This window comes from Rhinoderma darwinii, chromosome 1 (genome assembly GCF_050947455.1).
Source record: "Rhinoderma darwinii isolate aRhiDar2 chromosome 1, aRhiDar2.hap1, whole genome shotgun sequence".
NCBI classification, from domain to species: domain Eukaryota; kingdom Metazoa; phylum Chordata; class Amphibia; order Anura; family Rhinodermatidae; genus Rhinoderma; species Rhinoderma darwinii.
Genome location: NC_134687.1, coordinates 569,561,674 through 569,588,908, shown reverse-complemented (window position 1 = coordinate 569,588,908; position 27,235 = coordinate 569,561,674). Strand labels below are relative to the sequence as shown.

At 40.6% G+C, this 27,235-nt stretch overlaps 1 protein-coding gene across 2 annotated transcripts in view; it reads right to left on the bottom strand.

The window, feature by feature from the left end:
• Nucleotides 1-27,235, bottom strand: part of ADAMTS6 (ADAM metallopeptidase with thrombospondin type 1 motif 6) — a 280,546-nt gene that overhangs the window by 250,376 nt on the left and 2,935 nt on the right. For both annotated transcript variants that reach the window (XM_075839116.1, XM_075839124.1), the window contains exons 2-3: nt 2,364-2,822; nt 1,584-1,948 (exon numbers count right to left, since the gene is read on the bottom strand). In XM_075839116.1, coding sequence (XP_075695231.1) covers nt 1,584-1,948; nt 2,364-2,460 — 462 coding nt within the window. In that variant the 5' untranslated portion in view covers nt 2,461-2,822. The remainder of the gene's footprint in view (nt 1-1,583; nt 1,949-2,363; nt 2,823-27,235) is intronic.

Sequence of the window (27,235 nt, the reverse complement as noted above, 5' to 3'; positions counted from 1 at the left end):
CCATATACAAGATTTCTGTCTCATTTTTAGTGAAAGGAAACATTCATCGATTGTATTCAGGGGTTGACATCCTGCCCTGATCTAGTCCTACAGTCACACAGCTGCGCTTTGCTACATTGTAGACAAGATCAATCAGCCAGGGGAACCTTCTCCTGACAACTGACTGTAACAGAACTTCCTGAAACAAACCTCCATTATGTTCAATTTGTAAAAGAGAAAAAATGCATAATGTCACTCATCAGCACAAGGTTATTGTTACTTCTTAGTAACATAAGGCATTTGAGTCTTCAGAAAAATAAAGTCCCAATATATCGAACGTGCATCTTCGCTGAGAACTTTACTAGTTCTATCATTGCTTAGCAAAACCCTACCTGGGTCCAGCTATATCTTCTGTAGCTGGATCCAGATAATAGCAGAATTACAGCATATTTAACAAATATGGAGCTATCACTTTGTCACAGAGCTACCCAGGCTCCATAAAAATGTAATGCCGAACGCTCGTCTCCATCCCCCCATCTCATCACCCTATGGCTCCCCATGTTTAAGGGGATGACAACCACTGTACATATGCTGTATTAGGAGTACAAACTAATAGTGACTACTGCTCTAGTGGACTCACAAGTGGCCTGGTCACAAATTACATGGGCACCCATTCATTTGAATAGGCATCATGTATTACTACACTTCCACTACTGCGGGGGAAACAAGTGACCAGATAAAACTTCTCAAGGCGATATAGAGGGTTCCAGGAGACGGACATACAGAAATTAGCTGAAGATTTTTTTACAGAAAGTGTTACATTGGTGATCTATGACCTATGATACTGGGCATCAGGGAGTGGATATCTAGAAAAATCAAGTAAGGCATAAATATATATTTTTGGGGTTTTGCCTTGTCCATACCATGAACTATATCTACCCATAGCTTTATGTCATACTTTCATGGCAAAGGGCAGACAGCAGAAAAGAATATAAAATAAACCTTTTCCCAAATATTTATTCTTAGAATTTAATCTTACATCTAGAGGAGGATGTCTATGACAACGGCCTTAAAAATATAACATTTTCTCAATATAATCTGCATTCTGATGGCCAATAACATAGCTATAAAACCAATCATTTATTATATCTGTTTCTGGAAGGCAGGGCAACAACCAATATGGCCACCATTAAAGGTCCCATAAGGAGCTTTCCCGGTCTTCTAAATCTTCAAGTATGAAACAGTACGAGTAGGGGGTATTAATGAAAAACTAGGCAAATTTTCTAATTGTTAGTCTAAGAAAGTAGGGTGGTAGATAAACCCTACAGGAGCCGTGGTAACAGGTATTAGAAAGAAACAGACTAAATTAAGAAATAGCAGAATTAAAAAAAAATATGCCAGAAGACAAGTCAAGAATTTATAATTACTGGTAACATTTTGATACTTGGTGCAAATGCTCTTTAATTAAGAAGTATCCTAATAATTTACAGAAAATTACAGATTGTCTTCAAATATAAACTATTTGGAAGACTTTCAAGATAAAAGACAAATATGCATAAATTATAAACAATATTAAAAGCAGAATAAAACATTGATCTACTCACCAAGCCATTGCAATTACTTAGAGCCACTTTCGTTGTGGTATTTTGGTCCTGTAAGTATCCCGTGTAGTGACAGTTGTCTATGAAATCATGCTTAAATTCAGGCCCCTTCTTGCCCCAGTACTCAACGGTAAAGTGTTTTGAGACCAGTTCTGTATTGAGAGTCAGGTTCAAGTGAAAGTGCTTGCCATATGCAGAAATTTTAAAAAATAATTTAGAAGCCTCCTGCTCTTGATCTTTAGGGTCCGTACTTCTCTTTTTCCGAGAGTGTTTGTCATTCTTCACAGTATAACTGACGAAGGCCCCATTGTTGTCAACCCTTATAGGAACCGTCAGTTGATAGTGTTCAAGGTAAGACAGGAATTCCCCTTTGTGATCGCAAGCCAGGCCAATCCATAAAGGGAGCATGCAAAGGAAAAGGAAAGTAACAGGGAGTAGTACATAAAAGAGTATTACAGCAACTAATTCTTAACTGTTATAGACTAGGCCTGTCATCAGTATCTTCATTATATAAAATGTAGGATGGCAAAATGAACTAATGAATTATTGGACAAGATGACTATCAAAAGGGTAATACATTAAAAAAAAACTGTACTGGCGATACATTTTTCATTTGGACAACATGCACAATGGTTCTTTTTAAGGCTCTTAGTAAAATGTTTTACAAATAGGCAAATATACAAGACTACTCAAAAAATTAACCTAGTGACCAGAGAATTTTTTTTTTCTTTCCAATAACATATAAACAGTTTTAAAAGGTGATGTCTATTAGCAAAACCCTACCTTGAGAACTAAAGGAGAGTCTGCTGTCCCTGTGAGATTCCGATGACACCATGACAAGGCCCAATATCCAGGTCAACGTCTTCCACAAAAGTTCCATAATTTAGAGGGACAGGAAACGGGCACCTCTTTTCCTTTGTTTAATTTTTGTCTCTTTTTTTCTTTTCAGGCTACCTCTGTCCTACAGTATTAGCTCTATTCCAGAACGGCACCATAACAAGTCCATGTATTCCTTCCTCCAAAGCCACCACCTTGACAAGTGGCTTCTCCAAGAATTTTGAAGGGAAGATTACTTTTTAACACAAGATCTTCTCCTGAACTTTTTCCCTTCCTGCTTGTCCATGTTCATTATTTCAATCCAGTTAAAAAGATCCAAATGTTAAGAAAAAAGCTGGAACTTTTGGAAGCACACATAAAAAGTTATCAAATGGGAACTTTAATAAACTTGGGCCATTTCTGTACCTGCAAAGAAAAGAAAATATATAAGTTACAGCATCTGTTGCATCTTCTACTCCAGCTGGGAAAAGGTAAGCCAACTCTAAAGACCTGTGTGTCAGAATGATTAAGTCTCAGTGGTCATAGTTTATGTTACAAAATATGGGGTAATTCAATTAAACCAGTGTTGTTTTTCATAGCCTAAATAAACAACTCAAAGACTAAACATAATAGGCTAACCTAAATAATGTGTCGAGGCTAGACGGCTCATTTTTCATTAGCTGCAAAAAGAAAATTATATAATTCATTTTTCCTTTTTTATGAAAAGAAAAGAGATCTGATTACACAACATGATAAAAAGTGAAACAGTACACTCCATGGAGAAAGGAAGGATTACGATTTTCAAATCTTTCTAATGATGTAGATTCCTGGGTTGGATACAGGTTTTTTTTTCTTTTGTTAAATCTAAATGCACACTATTACGAACTGTGAATGAAAAAATCTCTTACATTACATGTAATGTCAGCAAATAAATCACATTTGCAGTCGTACAGCGCATAGAGCTCCCTTAATGGCAGCAATAATACTGAACGGGCCTGAAAAATATCAAACATGGGTCAAGTCCATACATGCAAACCACCAGCAGAGAAAGAAATACATGTTGTTTAAAGCTAATATAAACAAGATCTCAACGTATTACATAAGGTTTAGACCAGGGGTCTCAAACTCGGCCGGGTAAGTGGGCCACATATAGAAAAAATGGGAAGTTGACGGGCCGCATTACTTTCAAATTTGATACAATACAAAATTATTGTTAATCAATTAGTTATTTGATCTACTATAACACTATATTACTAGAATATTAATAATAATAATAATACTACATTACTATAATAATACCACTAGGTTTACAATTTTAGAGAATTCTCCACGTGCTTATTTCAACAATCCAGTTTAAGTGTCGCTAAATGCAGTCCGGCGGCTCAGTTGGCATTGTTTGGCAGACACACGTCAAGATTGGGCAGCCCCTCTTTATATAGTGCCACAGTGCCCTCTGTTGATAGTGCCACAGTGCCCTCTGCAGATAATGCCACAGTGCCCTCTGCAGATAATGCCACAGTGCCCTCTGCAGATAATGCCACAGTGCCCTCTGCAGATAATGCCACAGTGCCCTCTGCAGATAATGCCACAGTGCACTCTGCAGATAATGCCACAGTGCACTCTGCAGATAATGCCACAGTGCACTCTGCAGATAATGCCACAGTGCACTCTGCAGATAATGCCACAGTGCCCTCTGCAGATAATGCCACAGTGCCCTCTGCAGATAATGCCACAGTGCCCTCTGCAGATAATGCCACAGTGCCCTCTGCAGATAATGCCACAGTGCCCTCTGCAGATAATGCCACAGTGCCCTCTGCAGATAATGCCACAGTGCCCTCTGCAGATAATGCCACAGTGCCCTCTGCAGATAATGCCACAGTGCACTCTGCAGATAATGCCACAGTGCCCCCTGCAGATAATGCCACAGTGCCCCCTGCAGATAATGCCACAGTGCCCCCTGCAGATAATGCCACAGTGCCCCCTGCAGATAATGCCACAGTGCCCCCTGCAGATAATGCCACAGTGCCCCCTGCAGATAATGCCACAGTGCCCTCTGCAGATAATGCAACACACCACTAGATAAAGCCAGTGTCCTCTGTACATACTGCCACACTGCCCTCTGTAGATGCTGCCGCAGTGCCCTCTGTAGATGCTGCCACAGTGCCCTCTGTAGATGCTGCCACAGTGCCCTCTGTAGATGCTGCCACAGTGCCCTCTGTAGATAATGCAACACACCCCTAGATAATGCCAGTGTCCTCTGTACATACTGCCACAGTGCCCTCTGTAGATGCTGCCACAGTGCCCCTCGTAGATGCTGCCAGTGTCCTCCGTAGATGCTGCCACAGTGCCCGACGCAGATGCTGCCACAGTGCCCGACGCAGATGCTGCCACAGTGCCCTACGCAGATGCTGCCACAGTGCCCTACGCAGATGCTGCCACAGTGCCCTACGCAGATGCTGCCACAGTGCCCTACGCAGATAATGGCACACAAACCCCAAGTAGATAGAGTGCTCCTGACATCACTGGGACTCCTGCTCTGGGGAAGCCCCTGACATCACTGTCGATGAATGGGCAGCGATGTCAGAGGCTTCCCCAGAGTCCCAGAGCAGAGCCTATACTAGCGCTCTGCCCAGGAGACTCCAGCTCTGGGGAAGCCCCAGACATCGCTGTCCATATGTGGACAGTGATGTCAGAAGATTCCACAGAGTCCCGGAGCAGAGCCTATACTAGCACTCTGCCCGGGACTCCGGCTCTGGGGAAGCCCCAGACATCGTGTGTCCATACATGGACACCGATGTCAGGGAATTCCACAGGGTCCCGGAGCAGAGCCGATACTAGCGCTCTGCCCGGGACTCCACTCTGGGGAAGACCCTGACACACTGTCCATATATCGACACCCATGTCAGGGAATTCCACAGTGTCCCGGAGCAGAGCCGATACTAGCGCTCTGCCCGGGACTCCGCTCTGGGGAAGACCCTGACACACTGTCCATATGTGGACAGCGATGTCATGGAAATCCACAGAGTCCCGGAGCAGAGCAGATACTAGCGCTCCGCCCGGGACTCCGCTCTGGGGAAGCCCCAGACATCGCTGACCATATTCTGACCTGAAGAAGGCTGTACACAGGAGATGCCCTTGCAATCTGACAGATTTGGAGCGCTTTTCCAAGGAAGTGTGGGCAACAATTGCCAAGTCAAGATGTTTCATGCTGTCATAAAGTCAAAGGGTAATTCAACTAAGTATTAGTTTAAGGTTGTGCATATATAGGCAACCACATTATTTTTATTTATTTTTATTTTTCCACCCTAAGGGTATGTTCACACACACTAATTACGGACGTAATTCATGCCGTTACGGCTGAAATTACGGGGATGTTTCCTCCTGAAAACATCCCCGTAATTTCAGCCGTTACGTACGCTGTCGTGTGAACATACCCTAAAAGATTTCAGTTTGTTTTACAATACAATTGTACAGATTATAGGTGTCATTAAGGCCTTATTCACACAAGTGTGTCCGTTTTGCGCACATAAAAAAAAGCAACGTTCTGAGCGCGCTGCAGTTCCGTTTGACATCTGTATATGGTGCGCGTCTGCGTTTTTTTAAATCCGTATGTCACGCGTTTTTTACGTCAGCAAAACAAACTGACGAATGTGTTTTTTTCCCTCATCATTTCTTTAGCAACTATTGCGTGAATCACACACAGCACACGGATGTGCGTCCGTATGCTGACCGTGATTTTCACGCACCCATTGACTTTAATGGGTACGTGATGCACAAAAAACGCACAAGTATAGGACATGCAGTGAGTTTCACACAGCGGACACACGCTGCGTGAAAAACACTGAATGTGTGAATGGCCCCATTGAATTGCCTAGGTCCGTGTGACGTCCGTTGTTTTAGCGCGCGTAACACGGATGTGAAATACGCTCTGTGAATAAGAATATTTATAATATTATAAGAATATGTGTGAATACATATTGAAGTGGTGCTCGGCCCAAAACATTGTTGGGTCCTCAAATACAGCCCTTGTTATTTATTGTTGGGCAGAGCACTCAGTGTACAGGATCACATATGCCGATTATTACCTTAGGGATGGCAGCTGCGCAATAAGAATTTCCCTTTCCCTAGGGCCCAGAAGCTGCACATCAGGCACACATGGACTGCATGTGCCCCCTGGGCTGCCATTTGAGTATCAGTGCCCTAAATAATATTTTATATTAATGCACGTGTAGTGGAGGAAGCGTTGCTTTAGAAAACAACGTGCATATTTTTTTTAAGAATTGCTATATACAAAAACGACCACACAGATGTACTCATACTAAACTCTGTCCCCAAATATGGCTTACATTCTATGCACCCTTTTCACACCTATAACATGGTTTACCTAATTAGTCATTTACATATTAGTATTTTATATTTTTGGGAACTAAAATAGGACAGAACTCCTAAAAGCAACCCACACACTCCATGCAAATGTTTCCATGTTAGGACTCAAATTTAGATCCCGGAGTTGCAAGGAGCAAGCCAAGTAGTATTTCATTTTACACTTCATTGGTCTCATTAAAACGATTGAATTCAGTAAAGTATATTTAAGATGTGACAATCTCTTACTAGTATGAGCCTATTGTATCAAGGCAAATAGGAGAATAGCAGAAGTTTGGATACTAGGCAAAGTCCCAAAAAAGCCAGAGTAATCATTTCGCACTCATTCTGCCGAGCTACAGCCTTAGTACATCCAGATACTAAATAGGGCTACTGGGTGTTTCACAGATGACTCGGAATCCTCTTTCCTCCCGTTGGTTGAGCAACATGACAACTTTTTAAATGGACGATTTATTAAATGCACTAAATGACAGTAGCCTGTTTAAGCGCAAGTTAAATTTTCATGTCTTGACTCCAAATTCCAATGAACTTATTCTCTTTACAGACGTCTTTCTTCTCCAATGCATGTGGTCATTCCTAGAAGTTCCTCCTGATTAAACAAAGCAGTCTATTTCAAAACCGTAATCCTAAACCCTTGACACGATTGACATGGTATCTAAGATCAGTTTGATAAACTTAGCAGAGCTGCAATCTTAGAATCTTTGCACCCAGCTACAGCAGATGTGAATTAAGTTTTAGTGTCCTCTTGTTGAGACAGGTTTTGGATTACATCATCAATCCTTTAATTTCAACATGAGAAACAAAACTTTTCCCTTATGTACAAGGGAGAGAGATCCTGGTGGGCTAATCATGATGCCTTCATGGAAATTCTGGCCTATTTTCATGGCACATATAATAACTTTAAAATATTTTGGGTGAATACCATGTGTATTCTGCACTGCAATATTTTTATTCTATTTCAGGCCAAACAACAAGAGTGTGACTTCCAAAGCACAATAAGACAAACAGCATTAGTATAACATATCTCCTCATGAAGCCAAATTAGAAGAACAGTACAATATATAAGGGTATGTGTGCTCATTTTAGGAAACAATTGAACTATAATGAGAAGATATAAAAGGTGCTCTCTCCAGAAGTCAGTTTTACAGCAGATACTAGATACATAGAAGGGGTTGTGTTACAATCCCTTTTCATATGCCATATTGGGCAAATCAACGTTAAGAGCCAGGTCAGAGAGATGCCAACAAGCAGGACGTGTCAGCTATAAATTTGAATGTCCGCTTGTAATACTACATTTACCCTGTAGGGGCCGCTGCAGGGAAAATAAATAGACGGACATCCCCCCTCAGCAAAACTAGCTGTTTGCCTCAGAAGTCAGACATGCGGCGATCAGCTAATTGCCATGGCAACTCTCATATTAAAAGGGGTTATCTGTGATAAGACAACCCTTTTAAAGTGTCTCTGTCACCAGATTATAAGTGCCTACCTAATCTGATCGGCGATGTAATGTAGATAACAGCAGTGGTTTTTATTTTGAAAAACTATCATTTTTGAGCAAGTTATGAGCAATTTTAGATTTATGCTAATTCGTTTCTTAATAGACAACTGGGCGTGTTTTTACTTTTTACCAACTCCTCATTCCTTTCACTGCACAATCACGCTGTAACAAGGAGAAGTGTATGACGCTGATTGGTCACTGATTGGTCAGCGTCATACACTCCTCTGTACAACGCCCAGTTGGTCAAATTTAAAAACACTCCCAGTTGTCTATTAAGAAACGAATTAGCATAAATCTAAAATTGTTCATAACTTGCTCACAAATTATAGTTTTTCAAAATAAAAACCACTGTTGTTATCTACATTACAGCGCCGATCAGATTATGTAGGAGATAGGGCATTTATAATCTGGTGACAGAGCCTCTTTAAAAGGACAAATATGCTGCAATATTTTCTAATTTCTTAGTTACTAGGTTGTCCATAAATCTTATTCTGAATTATAAAACACTGGCTATGTGGATGTAAAGTTGTATTGCGAATATGATAAAATAAATTCCCACTCCTCTGCCATGTGAAATGGGTGAAATGTTTCCAGATAGATAAAATAGGGGTATCTACCACCCAGGACCACCATATATTATCGAATATCCCGCAAAGCTCTTTTCTCTAGAGTACAACATGCCATAGAAAACAATAAACTGCATGGACATTTCTTGATTTCAATGATTCTGCAAGGAAAATGAGCAGAGCATCGTGGTCCCTATAATACAAACAGCTGACTCGCGTGCTTTGGACCCAACAGTGAAAACAAGAAAGCTTGACATTAATCTATACAAAGCATAGGCATGTCCACCCGGAATTATATTCTAAATGATTCTGTTATCATTGTACACAAAGGTCATATCAATAATCAGTTGTAATAGATTTTTTTATTTTATTATAGGTGATTGGCTCCCTATTAGCCATACCTCCCAAGTGTCCCTCTTTTGGAGGGACAGTTCCTAATTTTGAACCAAGTCCCTCTTTCTGCCTTAAATGTTCCTCTTTTTCACCTGGGAATAAGAATTGCATTAATAAACTTACTATATTGCTCCAGGAACGGCCTGGTTTCTAACTGTATATTGAACCTCCACTTGTATATTATTTAATCATTTGATGCAATTTGGACCTTAAAAATGTCTATATTCAGATGAATTTTGTGCGAATATTTAAATGAAAAAACCTATTCAAACATATAGATATGCATATAAAAGTTTTTTTCATAAAATGAACCATAAATATCCCTCTTTGGCTATTCAAAAAGTTGGAAGGTATGTATTAGGGTATGTGCACACACAAAACAAAAAACATTTGAAAATACGGAGCAGTTTTCAAGGGAAAACAGCTCCTGATTTTCAGAAGTTTTTTATTCAAAGTCGCGTTTTTAGCGGCAGTTTTTGGAGCTTTTTTTGTATAGAGTCTTTTTTTACTCGGCTGTTTTTCAAAACAGCTGTGTAAAAAAAACGGCCCATCGGAACAGAACGCCGTTTTTCCCATTGAAATCAATAGGCAGATGTTTGGAGGTGTTTTCTGCTTCCGATTTTTCGGCCGTTTACGGCCCGAAAAATGGCCGAAAATAAGCCGTGTGAACATACCCTTAGCTTCAGATAATAATGTCTTCTGCTGGACCTTTGAGGGTCAGTGTCAGAACCGGATTCCTCACGAGGATCCTTTGGTGGGCCTGTCCAACTCTGAATCTGACTAAGTCCTTTTAGACGGCCTGATACTGGCCATGAAGACGAGTATCGATTGTCGATTGTCGATAAAGCAATGGTCAGGAAAGGTATGGGAACGAATGATCGTTACTACGATAGTTCATCCTCATGCATTTACATCATGTCGGCAGCACATCTCCCACTTTACACATAAAAAGTGGTTGCTATTCGGCAGCACATCTCTGAGTCGCAAAAAAGATTCTATCAGCTGTTGAAGGAGCGTTTGCTTGTTCGACCGCTGATCTTTTCACTGTTTACACAGGGCAATGATTGGGAACGAGCATTCATACAAGCGCTCATTTGCCCGATTAATGGCCCTTGTAAAATAATGGAATAATAAATGCGTCCACAAAGTAAACATAAGAATTAACCATTAAATTGAATAAATAGATTAAAAAAAGAGTGCTCAGGGCTTGCAGTTTAGGTTCAGTGCATGTCATTGTTACACATATTTTGAAGAAGGTTAAAATAAGAGAGAGAGAAACTGAAACACCCATTAGTCCCTCAGTTTAAAAGCAAAGGTCATTTGATACATTGCCATTCCAAAGTAGTTACGAATTAAGTGAACCCATATTTGTCACGTACGCAGTAATCATGCGTAGACTGACCATTCAGGCAAAGTGAGATGGCCCATGTAGAGAAGGGGTCCACAGCCCCTAAGTCATATGTCTTAAAGTGACTGCAAAAAAAAAAAACAACCAAGAGATACATGAGACCAATTTGTAAAACTATGGTTTCCGTTTGTTTCAGTCAGGGTTCCGTTCATGGGATCTCCTGACGGAAAGTTCAGATGGAACTCATGAACGGAGCCCTGACGCAGATGTGAACGTAGCCTTACAAATGCATTTACGCTTGTATTTTACTATATCTTAAGCCTCATGCACACGAATTTATTTTTGTCCTCCCGTAAATACTGGCGTAAATACGGGTCCTTGGTCACACGTTTTCGACCCGTATTGCACCAGTATTTACGGACCCGTGGCCGTAAATACGGGTCCGGTGTCACCAGTATTCCACCAGTATTTACGGGCACGTTTTAGCTGCAAAATTGCACTGCACTAATCGGCAGACCCTTCTCTCTATCAGTGCAGGATAAAGAGAAGGGGCAGCCCTTTCCGTAATTAAAATTGAAGAAATTCATACTTACCCGGCCGTTGTCTTGGTGACGCGTCCCTCTCTTGACATCCAGTCCGACCTCCCTGGATGACGCGGCAGTCCATGTGACCGCTGCAGCCAGTGATTGGCCTGCGATTGGCTGCAGCGGTCACATGGGCTGTAACGTCATCCCAGGAGGCCGGACTGGAGGAAGAAGCAGGGAGTTCTGGGTAAGTATGAACGTCTTTTTTTTTTATAGGTTGATCTATATTGTGATCGGTAGCCACTGTCCAGGGTGCTGAAAGAGTTACTGCCGATCTTTTAACTCTTTCAGCACCCTGGACAGTGACTATCCACTGACATCGCCTAGCAACGCTCCCGTAATTACGGGTGCACACACTTCTATGGGCCTGCCCGTGCCATAATTACGGCCTAAAATAGGACATGTTCTATATTTTTCAACGGCCCGGGCACCTTCCCGTAAGCATACGGGGAGGTATCCGTGGCCAATAGAAGTCTATGGGCCCGTAATTACGGGCCGTAATTACGGCCCGTGATTACGGGCGTTTTTACGTTCGTGTGCATGGGTCCTAACATAGTCTCACTGAGGTTAATTAAAGGGGTTGTCTGCTATGGACAATTCCTTCTTATTGTAAAAGAACCACAGTGATAAGCTGTACTCCGTAGGGAATCTTGTCAATAGGTGTTGTTTCCCTGCAGCGCCACCACAGGAGAAATTACATTGCATTACACTGCGCCCATTAAAATCAATGGGCTGTCTGCATCGGCCCTTCAGAGCCAGAGACTATCTTTGTAACCACTCTGCACACTGGCTAAGAGGTTAGAATCCTGAAAATAGGACCCACCGATATTAATACAGAAGTTCCTAATAGGGTATATAAAAATAGGTTTTCTAAACATAACCCCTTTAAGCTAAGATCTGAGCTGCAGTTTGCAAGGTCCTTGCACTGGACAGCGGATTTAGCGCTCCTTCTGCCTGCAAGACTGGCATAGGTGACACAAGGTGCCCGCCAGTGAACTTCTTCACCTGACAAATTGTAGATCTGTACAGTTAAGGAGATCTCATGGATTTTAAGACTCTGAATTTTAACAATTTTAATTAACAGTGTTCCCTTTCCATATTACTTATGACTCCAGCGCTCATCCATCGGAGGGAAGTGGACGTGGTTTGGGGAGTTTCTCAGACTTCGAAAGAACCTCTCCATAGCGAAGTCTGAGAATGTGGTAATAATCTTGGAAAGCAGAGAACGGGGGACCGAAACGCAGGCCAGATCATTCCGGAGCAGAGCAGCAGGTAACTTAACTATACATTTTCAATATGTAGTCACATTTTTGGAAGGGTCATTTTAAATTAGCGTAAATTGGAATTAAGTTTGGCAAATAGGTTAAAAAAAATAATCAACATAAAGACATGATGCCCATTTCATGTATATAGTCAATTTAGCATATTTTTTTATTCTTCTCTCATGAAATGCAAGTTTAACAAGCTTATAAAGTGCAATAAAAAGTAAAGGCCAAGTCCTAGAGCTGTAAGTAAGTGGAAAAAAATAATAAATTCTGGCAAAATGCAAGTTCAGAAATACTTGCAGAGACATAATTTTGAGTAGGTTCAGCAAGTTCATAGACGTTGATCAAGTTAATGAGCAGCCAAATGTGAAGAATCAGAAGTGGAACTAGTTTAGGCCCCTACATGTATGTTAATATAATGAATCAACAGTTAAAAGGATGTTGTGAAAAATGCATAGACAAAAGAAGTGATACAAGAATACCTATTATACCTGTGGTTAGGGCTGGGCGATTAATCAAATTCATTTGATTAATTCGCCCTCAAGCGCTCTCACGATTCTGTTTTTTAATAGAATCGTTGGATCGATTCTTTAGTGGCGCCGCGCTGAAGGAGGAAGCTCTGCCCTGCCGACTCGTCACTGCCTGATCTGCCCCGTCTAACAAGTTGCACCCCGTTCTGTCCCTGCTTCCCCGTGGAACTGCTGTTCTGTACTGAACAAAATAATACAGTACGAAACAGCAGTTCCGTGGGAAGCAGAGACTCCTAGTATATAACCACACCGCTCCGGAGATACCGCCTCAATGTTGATAGCACCCCCCTTGCAGATCGCACCACCACACCCCCTTGCAGATCGCAACACCACCATGCCCTTGAAGATCGCACCACTAGCACGCCCTTGAAGATCGAAACACAAATACCCCACCTTGCAGATCGCACCACTAACCCCCTTGCAAATCGCACCACTACCCCCCTTGCAGATCGCACCACTAGCCCCCTTTCAGATCACACCACCACTACCCCCCCATGTAGATCGCGCCACCGTAGCTCCCACTAGGCTGAATCCCCGGCGAAAGCGTCGGCAACCTCTGACTGGGATTCAGCTTCTAGTGGCAGCTACAGCGGCGCGATCTACAAGGGGGGTGAGTGGTTGTGGTACGATCTACATGTGGGGGTGCCATCTACAAGGGAGGGGGTGGTGCTGCAATCTACAAGGAAGGGTGGGGTGCTATCTGCAAGGGGGTATGGCACTATCTACATGGGCACTGTGACACTATATTGGGGGTGGCACTATGTGGACACTGTATGTGGTCTCTGTGGCATGGTCACTACATGTGGGCTCTGTAGCACTATATCGGAGGCTGGCACTATCACGATATGTGGGCTCTGTGGCACTGACACTCCATGTGGGCAGTGTGGCACTACATCACTCCATGTGGGCAGTGTGGCACAGTCACTACATGTGGGCAGTGTGGCACTATGTGGGCACTATCTGCAGCGACATTGCGGAACTATCTACATGGGCACTGTGGTGTTTTCAGGGGATTGGGATAAAAAAAAACATGACAAATGAAATCCATCCTTTTTTTTTCAAAATGGACATGGAAACTGACAAATGATCAGTTTTTAATGAACATTTTTTTTTTTGCACTGTGTGACTGTAGCCTAAATGACTGATGCCAGGAGTCCCATTCACATGTATGAGGGTGTGACAGGCAGAGAGGAAAGTTAGTGCTTGCAGCGCATCATTGATTATAGATTCTGTTAACCTGTTCCCTGCCAGGGAACACAGAAATTATAATCAATTAAATATACATTTTCCCAATTGTATTTATGATAAAATTAAAAAAAAAGTATTTTGCGGAGGTTAAAAGTTGTGACGTTACGTACAAGAATTATAGCAGCATATGTTAAAAAGTTATTTATATAAAGAAAATGTATTAAATTATCTCTTGGTATTACTATTAAATAAACAGAAAAAAAATCGAGATTCAAATTGAAAAAAAATCGCCCAAAGTGAAAAAAAATCTAGATTTTATTTTTTGGGCAAAATCGCCCACCCCTACAGGTAGTCATGTTAGGAAATACAGGATTTAATTCCCCCACCAGAGTGGCATCGGGAAGTGCCGGCTGGAGAGAGCAGCACAGAATGGTGAAGGGGTCGGGCAAGGTGAGTAACAGATGGGAGGCTTCTACTATTGGTTCTCCTGCAGAAACTGTAGATCTTATAGATAAATATTTAGATAGGTTGAAAAAAAGACATGTGTCCTTCAAGCTATTTGTCAAAAGGACAAGACAGCATCTTTGTTCCAGATTATGTAGCATCCTATAAAAAATGGTCTTTTCACCTCATACCAAACAGACCAAATCTAACTCGCCTTGTACACATCAGTAATAGAAATTTTACAAACTCTATTTTGAACTTGGGGCACATACCATAGGATGGTCTACCCTGTTCCTAAAGTGGAAATATATATATATATATATTTTTTACATGTATAATAATGAAACAAACCATTATGTGTTATAGTATTATGTCAAAGGCAATAAAAGCATAAATGAAACAACGTTCTTGAAGGTTCAATGCCAGTTGTAGAGGAAAGCACATGTGTTGTTTGAAAGGTTATGAATGAGGCCTGACAGATCATCTGCAGCACAGCCGCACAGGGACCTGAAAACCGGAGAAAAATCCACTCAAGACAAGAGACAGTAGTTGAAGAAAATGTCATTATGAGAAGGTAATAGAAACGAATGCCAGGTTCACACATTCAGGATTCTTTTAACATTTAGGCACGGATTCAATGCCGAAATCCGCTCACATTCTGCCGGCAATGCATGTGAATAGCGTATTTCGGGTATTTAAATTACAATGGGTCTAATCCGCATGCGGATCCACTGGCCAATCCACAGCAGATATCTGAGTGTTTAAAAAATTAAAGCAAAACAACTTAAAAGAATTATATAAAAATTTAAAAATAATAATAAGGTAAAGGGTTTGACTACTTTGGATGATCCCTTTTTGCTAGAAAGTATCGCCTTGACGATAATCTTATCACAGGGTGACTCACTGCTGGGACCCCTCGGACCGGCAATCAGCTGCAATCTTTGCGAGAACCTGGAAGCAAGTTTTTAATTCTCCTGTAGTGCCACCACAGGAGAAATAAAGTATTACACAATTCCTATTGTAAGCAGTGGACTGTACATTTATATAGCAGGGACGTGCTGGATCCTCCAAGGGAGACACTCTTTGTAGCTGCTCTCTGCTCTTGCCAAAAGAAAAGGGTCCTAAACGGTGGTCAAACTCCAGCATTTTTTTGCTCTTCTGTTTTCAAATCTAATGTATTGTAATGTGGACAGGTGTATTGACCTACCTGGTGCTATATTTCACGGGACGTCACTCCGTTCCGGGCTGCCATGATCTTTATTCTGACTCCCTGATGTAAGTCTCATAGACTTGCATTGAGAGACTGACCTCCGGTTTCTACAGTAGACACTGTAGGTTTTGGGTTGTCAGAATGAAGATGACACGACCCCATGGCGGCCTGAACCGCAACAGCGTCCCATGAAATACAGCACCAGGTAAGTCAACACACATGCTTACATTACATTACATTTGCAAACAGAAAAAGCTGGAGGTCTTCCTTAACTCAGAATTCTCTAATATAGTATTTGAATATGTGTATCCTGAACCTGAGATCCTTTTATATAAGATATGTGTATTTCTCATTGTTTAAACAAGTATTTAATGTCTGAACCATTGGTTCCCATTCATAGATTCCACAAATCTAAATTCCATGGATATGTAAGTCGTAATATACATCCAATCCTGAGTATTTATACTGAAAGCCTGAATAGCCTGATAGCCTAATGGCAAATGTATGCAGACAGCTCATTTTTGCATTTTTATTTGCACCTCATCTTTAGTATATCATCTGCACATGTAAACACTGTATAAAGAAGCTGCAAAAGTTTTACATCTTTTCATTTCTATTATTGCATTTGATCCCTGAAAGTGCAGGACCATGATGCGATGTTCTGCTAATGGAGAACTAGGAATATTTTTTTCAATTGTCAAACAGTCTGCCCTCTGCCAAATTAGAAGACGCCAAAGCTAGTTATATAACCTGTCCTGACCAGGTCACTAGTATATACAGGGGTAGAACAAAGTGGAAGCCTAGAAGGCACCCAACTCTTACACATCTTTCTAGGGGATCAGAGACCTCTAATTCAGTCAATTACATTAAAGGGGTTTTCCAGGGATACAACATTTTTGTACCTATACTCTATGAATCCTAAGCAGACAATGTACGGCGCTGGCATTGAGGAGGCTGGAATCCAATAGGATGCCCCAAACCCGGGTCTTATGATGTAGACACGGGTTTGAGGCACCCTATTGGTCCACAGGCTCAATGCCCACCCTGTTCATTCTTTGATTAGGCTTCAATGCCCTCCCATTCAGAAAACTCCATGCTCGTGCACTGCCCATAGAAAAAAATTGGTCTCCCTGGAAAACCCCTTTAAAGAGGCTCTGTCACCAGATTTTGCAACCCCTATCTGCTATTGCAGCAGATAGGCGCTGCAATGTAGATTACAGTAACGTTTTTATTTTTCAAAAACGAGCATTTTTGGCCAAGTTATGACCATTTTTGTAGTTATGCAAATGAGGCTTGCAAAAGTACAAGTGGGTGTGTTTAAAAGTAAAAGTCCAAGTGGGCGTGTATTATGTGCGTACATCGGGGCGTTTTTAATACTTTTACTAGCTGGGCGCTCTGATGAGAAGTAACATCCTCTTCTCTTCAGAACGCCCAGCTTGTGACAGTGCAGATCTGTGACGTCACTCACAGGTCCTGCATCGTGACGGCCACATCGGCACCAGAGGCTACAGTTGATTCTGCAGCTCAGTCACTATATCAGTTCTTATCATAACGCAAACAGGTAACTTCCCATTAGGAAATGAATGAGGCACCACTAGCAACTGGTTATTAAAGGGATTCTCCGCTTTCAACAATTTCTACTTGTAAGGACCCTTGACAATAAGCAGATCACAAAGTGTCCCACTGCTGGGACCCCCAGCGATCAGCTGTAATCCATGGGGAAAGTAAGTGTTACATTTTCCTGCAGCGCCTCCACAGATCAAAAGAAGCATTACACAGGGCCCATTCAGATCAATGTGCTATCTATGTAATTCAGAACAGGACAGGTCCTCCAGAGTGAGAAAGTCCTAAACAGAGGACCTGCCTCCATTATTTCAAAATTTTCTAATAGGGTTTATGAAAATGGGTATTCAAAATTAGACAACCCCTTCAAGGACTATCTGGGGTACAAACCAAGTGGACATGGAGAGCAGTCTGAAGCCTGGGGATAGACAAGTTGTTCAAAAACAATTATCTGTTTTTACACCACTGGGAATATTTTGGCGCATTCTTTCCTATACAGAATATAACTACATTAATAAATTGTGGGCAAGGTTTATATAAATCGATATGCAAACATTCATAGTTCTGAAAGATCATAAAATCAGCCACGAGAGGGAAATAAGCAGCACAGTTTTGAAGTGACAGTATTTTGATGGTCAAATTCAACTGTAGTGACCAGCAGGTCAGGAACCATACAGAATCCAGTGATGTGTTCAAGATACTGTCTCTGCATCTTAAAGGAGCAGTCTGAGATTACAAAAAAAAGGGTGTGCTATGTTCCCAGAAACAGCACCACTCTTGGCCATGCGCTGCATCTGGTATTGCAGCTCTGCGCCATTCACTTGCATGAGACGGAGATGCAATAGCAGAAACAGCCCACGGAGAAGAGTGGCGCTGTTCCTAGAAAAAAAAGCAGCCCCTTTTATCAATTCTCAGCCAACTCCTGAAAACATCAATATCATTATGTTCAACATCCACTCTGTGCTCCATGGCAAAGGAAATGTATGGACTGAGGTCAATGCTGGATGATGCTACATGCTGGTCATAGAGTGCTGTATTACACTTATGGCATTGCTAAACAGCAATACTGCATGTCAATTAAATGAATTCATTTTATTTTGGTGCTTTTGGTGACAATTTGCCATGTGGCATTAGAGATTGGGCCATGTGTTTCAGTACTTCGAGAAGACAACATGTAATTTGGATTCAATTTGATTTCTATGCTTTGCTTTTACCATAAGATAAGCAGAACTCAGATTTCCGTTTTAGAATTTACTTTTCTAACACAATCTCAAACTGAGCTACTGCCAAGGGTTCTCTGCACCAGTCTACGCTACAGTCTTTTTATCCGTGTGGAGGGAAAATAGAAGATGAAAAAGCAGTGTCGGATTGCATTTTCTGTGATGTGCCTAACTAAAGTAATTAGCGGTCTACCGAGAGAGACGGAGGACCATGAAATTTAATTTGCCAGGGGTGCTAGCAGAATTGTCTTTTGTTTGTAAAGTGAATGGCTAATTTAAGATTCAGGGACATCTGCGAAACAACCAGGATGTTCTCAAACTGGAACTTTTTGAAATTTGACATAGAAAACATCTACTAGAGAATTAAAAGCCTACGCAAAAAAAAAAACAAAAAAAAACAAAAAAAAAAATTGTGCATTAAAAGGTCGAAAGAAGCAGACGAACAAAAAGTTTACCAAGATTCCACAAGTTCTAACAAAAATTGTCACTCAAGACGGATGAGAGCCTGGAAGGGGAGTTACAGTCTCACACTCATTGTGAGAATGGGTTAATGGCACCAATGATTTACTGCCAAGACATTCTAGCCAGGTATTTATCTCTGTTGACAACCAAGTGGAATACACTACGGGTGAACAAGGGTCATGTTTGAGTCTCCCAAAAAAGGATTACCTTTGAAAAAGAATGCAAGAAAGACACCACCTGTTCTCATAAAGGTTGCTGTCCACATCTGTATGCATTTAGCATTCTGCCTCCAAGGTAAATATAGCTTAATATGCCTCAGTGTATAGATACTGTAAAACCATTCTTTGTGGAGGTTGAAAACTTTTTTGGGTCAATTTGCATATCCATCCAATGCTGTCCTCATCCTCTAGACATACGTCTGCTGCAAAGGCTTCTGTTTTCATTAAAAAAAAATCTGAACTGAACACACATTTTTTCTCTTCTCTCTTGCATAGTAAATATTGGAAACAGATTCTTGACCAAGCTCCCCCCTTCTTTAACTACTGCCAAAAGGAAGTCTGGGGAAGCACTCAACTAGAATGGATATTTAGGAGAGGAACACTGTTCTGGAAAAGAACAGGAGCAAACAAGATCAAGCAAAAATGTATATTTTAAAAGGTAAATATAATATTGAAAACTATTTGCTGCACTTGAATCTGCTCATATACAACATTATAATGGTTACATATACTAGTACTGTTACAACCAGTGTGTAGTTTGGAAGCACAATTAGGTTAGAACTCAGGAGAAGCAAGAAATGAACTCATCAGGAGAGTGCCAACTAGTGGTCAATTTATGAATAGACCACAATATTTTCCCTATATTGCATTTTTAACACAGGAACAGTGTTCATTTATTTTGCACACCACATTAGACAATACTAGAGAAAGACAGAACAATCTTACAAGTTATGCTTATCACTAATGTTGGAAATATCTGCCTTTATCTCTTCTTATACATTGGGCCTATTCCTAAGAGTGATACAACCAAATATTAATACACCTGCTGAAATCTATGGTTTGTAGCCATCATCGGACCGCAAATATGCCCAGCAGAGCCATGTACACGGAGCCTTACGGCAGAACACGGAATGTGCTGCCATTTGGTGCCTCCATAGAGTGCCGTATTACAGAGATATGCCATGTTCCATCGGATGCCGTATTATTACCTAGTATCTCCATAATATGGCGTTTGATGGAACATGGCACATCGAATCTGAAAGAAAAAGATACGTAGGCTGAAGTCGAGAGAAAAAACAATGTAGGTCGAATTCGAGAGCAAAAGACGGAGTCTCAAGTCGAAACTTGCATAATATTTTCATTTTATATTATGTTGCCGAAATTCAATGCGGTCATACTGATGATTGCTCTGTAACCGTCAGCGCATATCTATGTGTATATACAGTAAATCATTTTTACGTCATTGATTCATGCTGTATAGTGAAGTGAATCAAACAATACATAGATGAAAATTGTAACATGGTTATGTATAGGACTAACTTATATAGTAAATGATTTATATGGAGAAGCAGATTACATTGTCTTTTCAGTAATATATGGTATTGCTGACTAGACACTCATAAACTTGGCACGAAACAGGCTGTAACCTTGTCGGCTGTCTGCTTTGTCCTCCCTTGCTGTGCCATATTAAAAGAAGTCTTTTTTTTACCATTGTGGGTCAGTGCCGCTTTTCATCTTTTTCAAAACTTGGCAAGTCTACTTGGCACTAAACTACAGTAACTGGCCAGTTACACGTGGATTCACCTGATGTTCTGACATTTTCAGGTAAGAATGAGAAAGCATATTATATGGAAGCATCTAGAACACAGGTTTTCCCAGTGTGGATATTCTCTGGAGACTTGTGTGAAGCCTCGCGTACACCAACGTGTTATAGATCCGTTTATTTATTTTCTGTGTTACGATTTTTGAGGAGTCACAGCTTTTTCACCACAGAAATCGCAAAATCTGATATTTGTTGATATCTGGGTATTTGTTTTGGGTATTACCTTCCCATTGAATTGAATGGGGAAGACCCGCAGCAGAAAACCAGCGATTCCGCAGCATAAATTGACACACCGCAGGTCAATTTATGAACAGTTTTTCGGCAGTTTTTTTTACGCAGAGTGTGGATGAGATTTGTTCAAATCTCACCCACTCTTCTACTACTGCATTATCAAATCTCACCCACTCTTCTACTACTGCATTATCAAATCTCACCCACTCTTCTAATACTGTATTATCAAATCTCACCCACTCTTCTACTACTGTATTATCAAATCTCACCCACTCTTCTACTACTGTATGATCAAACCTCACCCACTCTTCTACTACTGTATCAAATCTCACCCACTCTACTACTGTATTATCAAATCTCACCCACTCTTCTACTACTGTATTATCAAATCTCACCCACTCTTCTAATACTGTATTATCAAATCTCACCCACTCTTCTAATACTGTATCAAATCTCACCCACTCTTCTAATACTGTATTATCAAATCTCACCCACTCTTCTACTACTGTATGATCAAATCTCACCCACTCTTCTACTACTGTATTATCAAATCTCACCCACTCTTCTAATACTGTATTATCAAATCTCACCCACTCTTCTACTACTGTATGCTCAAATCTCACCCACTCTTCTACTACTGTATTATCAAATCTCACCCACTCTTCTACTACTGTATTATCAAATCTCACCCACTCTTCTAATACTGTATTATCAAATCTCACCCACTCTTCTAATACTGTATTATCAAATCTCACCCACTCTTCTAATACTGTATTATCAAATCTCACCCACTCTTCTAATACTGTATTATTAGATCTCACCCACTCTTCTACTACTGTATGATCAAACCTCACCCACTCTTCTACTACTGTATGCTCAAATATCACCCACTCTTCTACTACTGTATTATCAAATCTCACCCACTCTTCTACTACTGTATGATCAAATCTCACCCACTCTTCTACTACTGTATGATCAAATCTCACCCACTCTTCTACTACTGTATGCTCAAATCTCACCCACTTTTCTACTACTGTATGATCAAATCTCACCCACTCCTACTACTGTATGATCAAATCTCACCCACTCTTCTACTACTGTATGATCAAATCTCACCCACTCCTACTACTGTATGATCAAATCTCACCCACTCTTCTAATACTGTATTATCAAATCTCACCCACTCTTCTAATACTGTATTATCAAATCTCACCCACTCTTCTACTACTGTATGATCAAATCTCACCCACTCCTACTACTGTATGCTCAAATATCACCCACTCTTCTACTACTGTATTATATATTATATTCCGCAATGAAATACGACATTGAAAATCTGCAGTATTTATGCTATGTGTGAACCCGGCTTTAAAGTTATTACAATTCTGCCTGTATGCTTGATTAATGAAATTCTCAATATACTTCTATTCTACATTTTCTTTGCATATATACTTTCTTTATATGTAAAGTTATATGGAATGTTTGAAAATCTCTGAATGTCTAAGAAAAAATTATATCTTTGTAACCTTTTTTGTTTTACTTTTGCAATCATTTATTCTTGATACATTACAAATATAGCCAACCAATTTTAAACATAATATAGCTCTTTATAAAGAAGAAGAAAAACAAACAAACAATAGTCCTGAGAACCCACTTTTTGGTATATTCATACGGCCCCTTTTACCTAAAATGAGCAGAGACCTCTACTGGTCAGCTGCAGTACTACTATTAGTTCATCATAGACCATGCCAGTATTATAATCAAACAATCAGGAACATGTTACAATTAGTTATGAGTGTAACACATAACTCTACAAAATAAATGAGCCGACCAGCAGAAATATAAATAGTAACAGAATAAAAAGTGAATCTCCGATCAAAAATTATTATTTTTTTTTGCCCAGAGAAGCCCTTATATCTTACTTACCTAGAGTTCCTCAATGCTGGGAACTTGGTGCTGTATCAGGTTCATGAAACCCTCAGCACCTGCACAGAGAGTGTATGAATGTACTAGTCATCTATAAGCCAAATGTTACAGGATCTAGCCGCTCTTGGAAGGTACTAATCCTCCTTGCGAAGATCCAGCTGGTGTAGGGCGTTACAGGCAATGCTCCCAGATCTAGCAGAGGATGGGACAGATCACAACACCTCTCTGTGAAGATGTCATGACCTGGAGTAAGTCTTCTGCATTACATGATCCAGGGTATGTAAGAAATTGGGGGTGGCATATCAACCACCCATTATATAGAAATGTATCTTGTGACCAGAGATCTACTTTAATGCATATATTTATTTGTTAACTACACGAGAACATTAGTCAGCAGATCATACCGCCATATTTTAATGAAATTTAATCTTTGGATCTTTCGTCCAAGCGATACTTTTATTCATTTATGGAATGGCGGCTTTAGAAAAGAGTGTTACAAAGCAAAGATGCACAGGGAACCAGATCTCCAGGCTGAAAGAGCACAAAGGGGAGGAATACAAAGCTGCTGGGCACAGCTAAACCTATGTGCTAGAGAGGATAACGTCACCCATACAAAAAGCAAGAGGAGCAAAGAGGATAAGAGAGAGTCCTGCAGTGCAACAAAAAAGCCATTGGTTTCATGCCAGAGCTGGTAGACAGAATTTGTGCGGATCATATACATTATTAAATTAATGATGAGAAACCCAATACGAACTTGCAGATTTCTGGCAGGAACATAAAACCCGGTTATGATTGTTTTTCATTATGCAGACTATATAATTTATTTAAAGGAACACTCACTGTCACAAACATATGCTAGAAATTACACATATTATTCAACCTCAGCCTAAGTGAAATGCCTTTAAATTACAACGTTGAATATTTCAATAAAATGAACCCTGACATCTTTATGAGGATATTTTATGTTTCTGACCCTGTTACTGTCCTTCTAAGCCCTCCGTATAAAATCATATTCATAAGTCTGACATAAAGTATTACTCAAGTGGAAGGAGCTGTGTTGTGAGAAGAACAAAAAAATTGTGCAAATGAAAGAAGGAATTGAGAATTTGCTCCAATTCAAGTGCATATGGGGAACTGCATTTTTTTATGCACCCATAAGTCATAGAAGTAGTAGATACGAAATGTGATCACTAAACCGTCCCCCATAATGCAAACCGTGGGGTCAAGAATCATGGGCACCCATGTAATACATGGTCGTGCTAAGTCATCCAGATTGAGAGTTCCCCTATCAGCGACTCTCTGTTCTGGGCGGGGTGTCCCCAAGCAGGGTCCTCCCTTCTATGATGTCTATATGTCCTCATAGAGCATATACACAGGGGTTGTCCTAATAAACAGGATTTCCACCTAGAGTAAAAGAATTCACTAGTAAATATAAAAAAAAAAGAAAAAAATCCTGTTCAGTGAAAACAGAAAATGACAGCTCTTCTAGAGGTTGGTACACACTCTCTCCCAGTTTCATGGAAGGATACAGCTGCGTAGTTATATATTGATACTTTGCTTGCCCAAATAAAGCAGACCATTTTTTTTTCTAATCCTGTAAACCCCTAAGCTAAAGTCTATGGTCCAAAATATGTCTATGGCTCCATCCTACATGACTTCATCAATGCATGCTGGTTTTGGAAAGTTTGTGCTTTGAGGTGGTTCTTGTAAAACATACTGATCTTATGATAGGACTAGCAACATAGCTTTTAAGACACCAAATAAAAGTAACTTATTATGTTCAAAACGCTGTACAATCTGTAGGCAGCATGTTATAGAGCAGGAGGAACTGTGCAGATTGATATAATGTTTTGTAGCAAAGATTCAGTATAACTTATAATTTATTCATGTAAACTCTGCTCACTCTTGGCTTAGGAGTCCAGTGGGCGGTCCTACTCACTGATTGACAGCCTTTCCTGTATGCGTGTGAATACAAAGATAGCTATCAATCAGCGATTATGACCGCCCACTGGACTCAAAAGTTATACTGGATCTTTTGCTACAAATTGAGATATATATATATATATATCTCAATCAAGCTGCTCAGCTCCTCCTGCTCTACAACACACTGCCCGCAGATTGGATAGCGGACTGTTCAACATGACAGGTTCCCTTTAAACTGACTTTTCCGAAGCTTTGGAATGTCTTCAATAGAACAAGACAGCTCAGTATAATGCATGGTTTTCCAGGTGATCAATTCAATTGAGGGTCTTGGAGATGAATTAGGTTTCATGTACATAGCTGTTGCTATTTTGCAGACCAGAAACAACAGATATGTGGTCCATTGCTTGTGGTCCGTGTGTCATCAGTGTGTCCTCTGGATCCGTTCTGTATAGTTTTCACGTCACGGGTGAGACCGAGCCGCAAATGCGGACAGGAATAGGACCTGCTCCAAATTTTGCACGTCTGTCCAACGGCACACACACTGATCAGTGGAAACCACAGTCGTGTGCACAGGGCCATAAGAAACGAATGAGCCGTGTGCTATCCACTGAACACGGACATAAAACAATGGTTGTGTGCATGGAGCCTAACAAGCTCTTTTACTCATCATCACCAGCTAATTTGCTACAACTAATGAACACAGCGATGTAGATAGAATTTATATGATTTGGTATGCTACACTTTTGAAGATTTGACTTACAATGCATTGAGGGTGAATGGAAAAATTGAGTAGGTGTATCCAACAATGGGGTTACATGTTAATATAGCAAATTTGATGAACTCCGCCATTGATCAGGTCATCCCACCAGCAATATTAGGAGGTGCAAAATACATGGCATCCATTTACATACAAGTAGATTGTCTATAGGGCAAGAATGGATGTAATAACACAATGCAACACCATTGCATCCAGTACATGAACTTGTATAGCCCTAACCTCATACGGGGGAACTTACAGGAACAAGATGACATTTGTATCCATACACACTTGACAATATGGACCATGTAGCCTTGTATATTAGCGTAGTCTATCGCTGGCTTCCCCAGTGACCAGACACCTACAGAGCAAACACATCTAAAAATTGCAAGTTGATTTAGGATTGAATTAACATTCTAATAGGAAAATTGCTTCACAATTAAATAAAAATGTAAAGTCTAGGAAAAAAAACCTCAAATAACATCCTATCCTAATGGTAGAAAGCACTGAAGGATTTTTATAGCTGCATAGCCTAAGGGCCTGAACACATATAATATTGCAAAGACATCTTTTTAACATATGCATTTCTGTCTGCTACAGGTTACAATAAAACTTGAAATGTTTGCAACTAATGTGTCAACTGAGGGGTCCAGGAGCAGGAGCTAGCTTCTTATTTACAGCGGTTTTATCTGGCCTGCACAACGCAAGCCATTTATTATTAGTTAAACTACCTATGTCACTGATTTGGACAACGCAAGGCTAAAGTAGTTAACAAATAGCAATAGAAGACCAAGAGAGAGTGCATCAATGCGTGCACGACGGCAAGAAACTGGCAAGTTCAACGTAAATAATTAAAAGGTAGAAGATCAGGGTGACCCAGTGATATGTTTTTGGTTTTTTTAAACAACATAAAATGAAACGTCCCCGGAACTTGTTTTTGAAAAACACAACCAGTGACTAAAAGAAAGAGGAAAAAAAGAAAGCACCTGGATTTTATAGGTTCGATTTCCAACTCCCATCATTGTACTTACCTGGGGTCCTGCAATATAAGATCTCTAGATATCTTGTGGCCGGCTACCTACAGACCATGATAGCCTATAGACCTGCACTGCGTTACCCCAGGAATGAGTGTGTTGGAAATGACGGCTAAGTCCAACACTTTCAGTCATTGCGTGGAGTTAGATGTCTGTAATCTGTATGGTTCGATACATATTATCTATATCAAATTTCCAAGACTTAGGGTATGTTCACACGAGGGCATCCGTAACGGCTGAAATTACGGGGATGTGCATGTGCAGGCGCTTGAACGCCGCGTCAATTACGGGCGTAATTAGCGCTGCTATTCATTGGAGTCACTGAATAACGGCTCCAATTACGGCCAAAGAAGTGACAGGTCACTTCTTTGACGCGGGCGTCTATTTACGCGCCGTCTTTTGACAGCGGCGCGTAAATTACGCCTCGTGTGAACAGACAAACGTCTGCCCATTGCTTTCAATGGGCAGATGTTTGTCAGCGCTATTGAGGCGC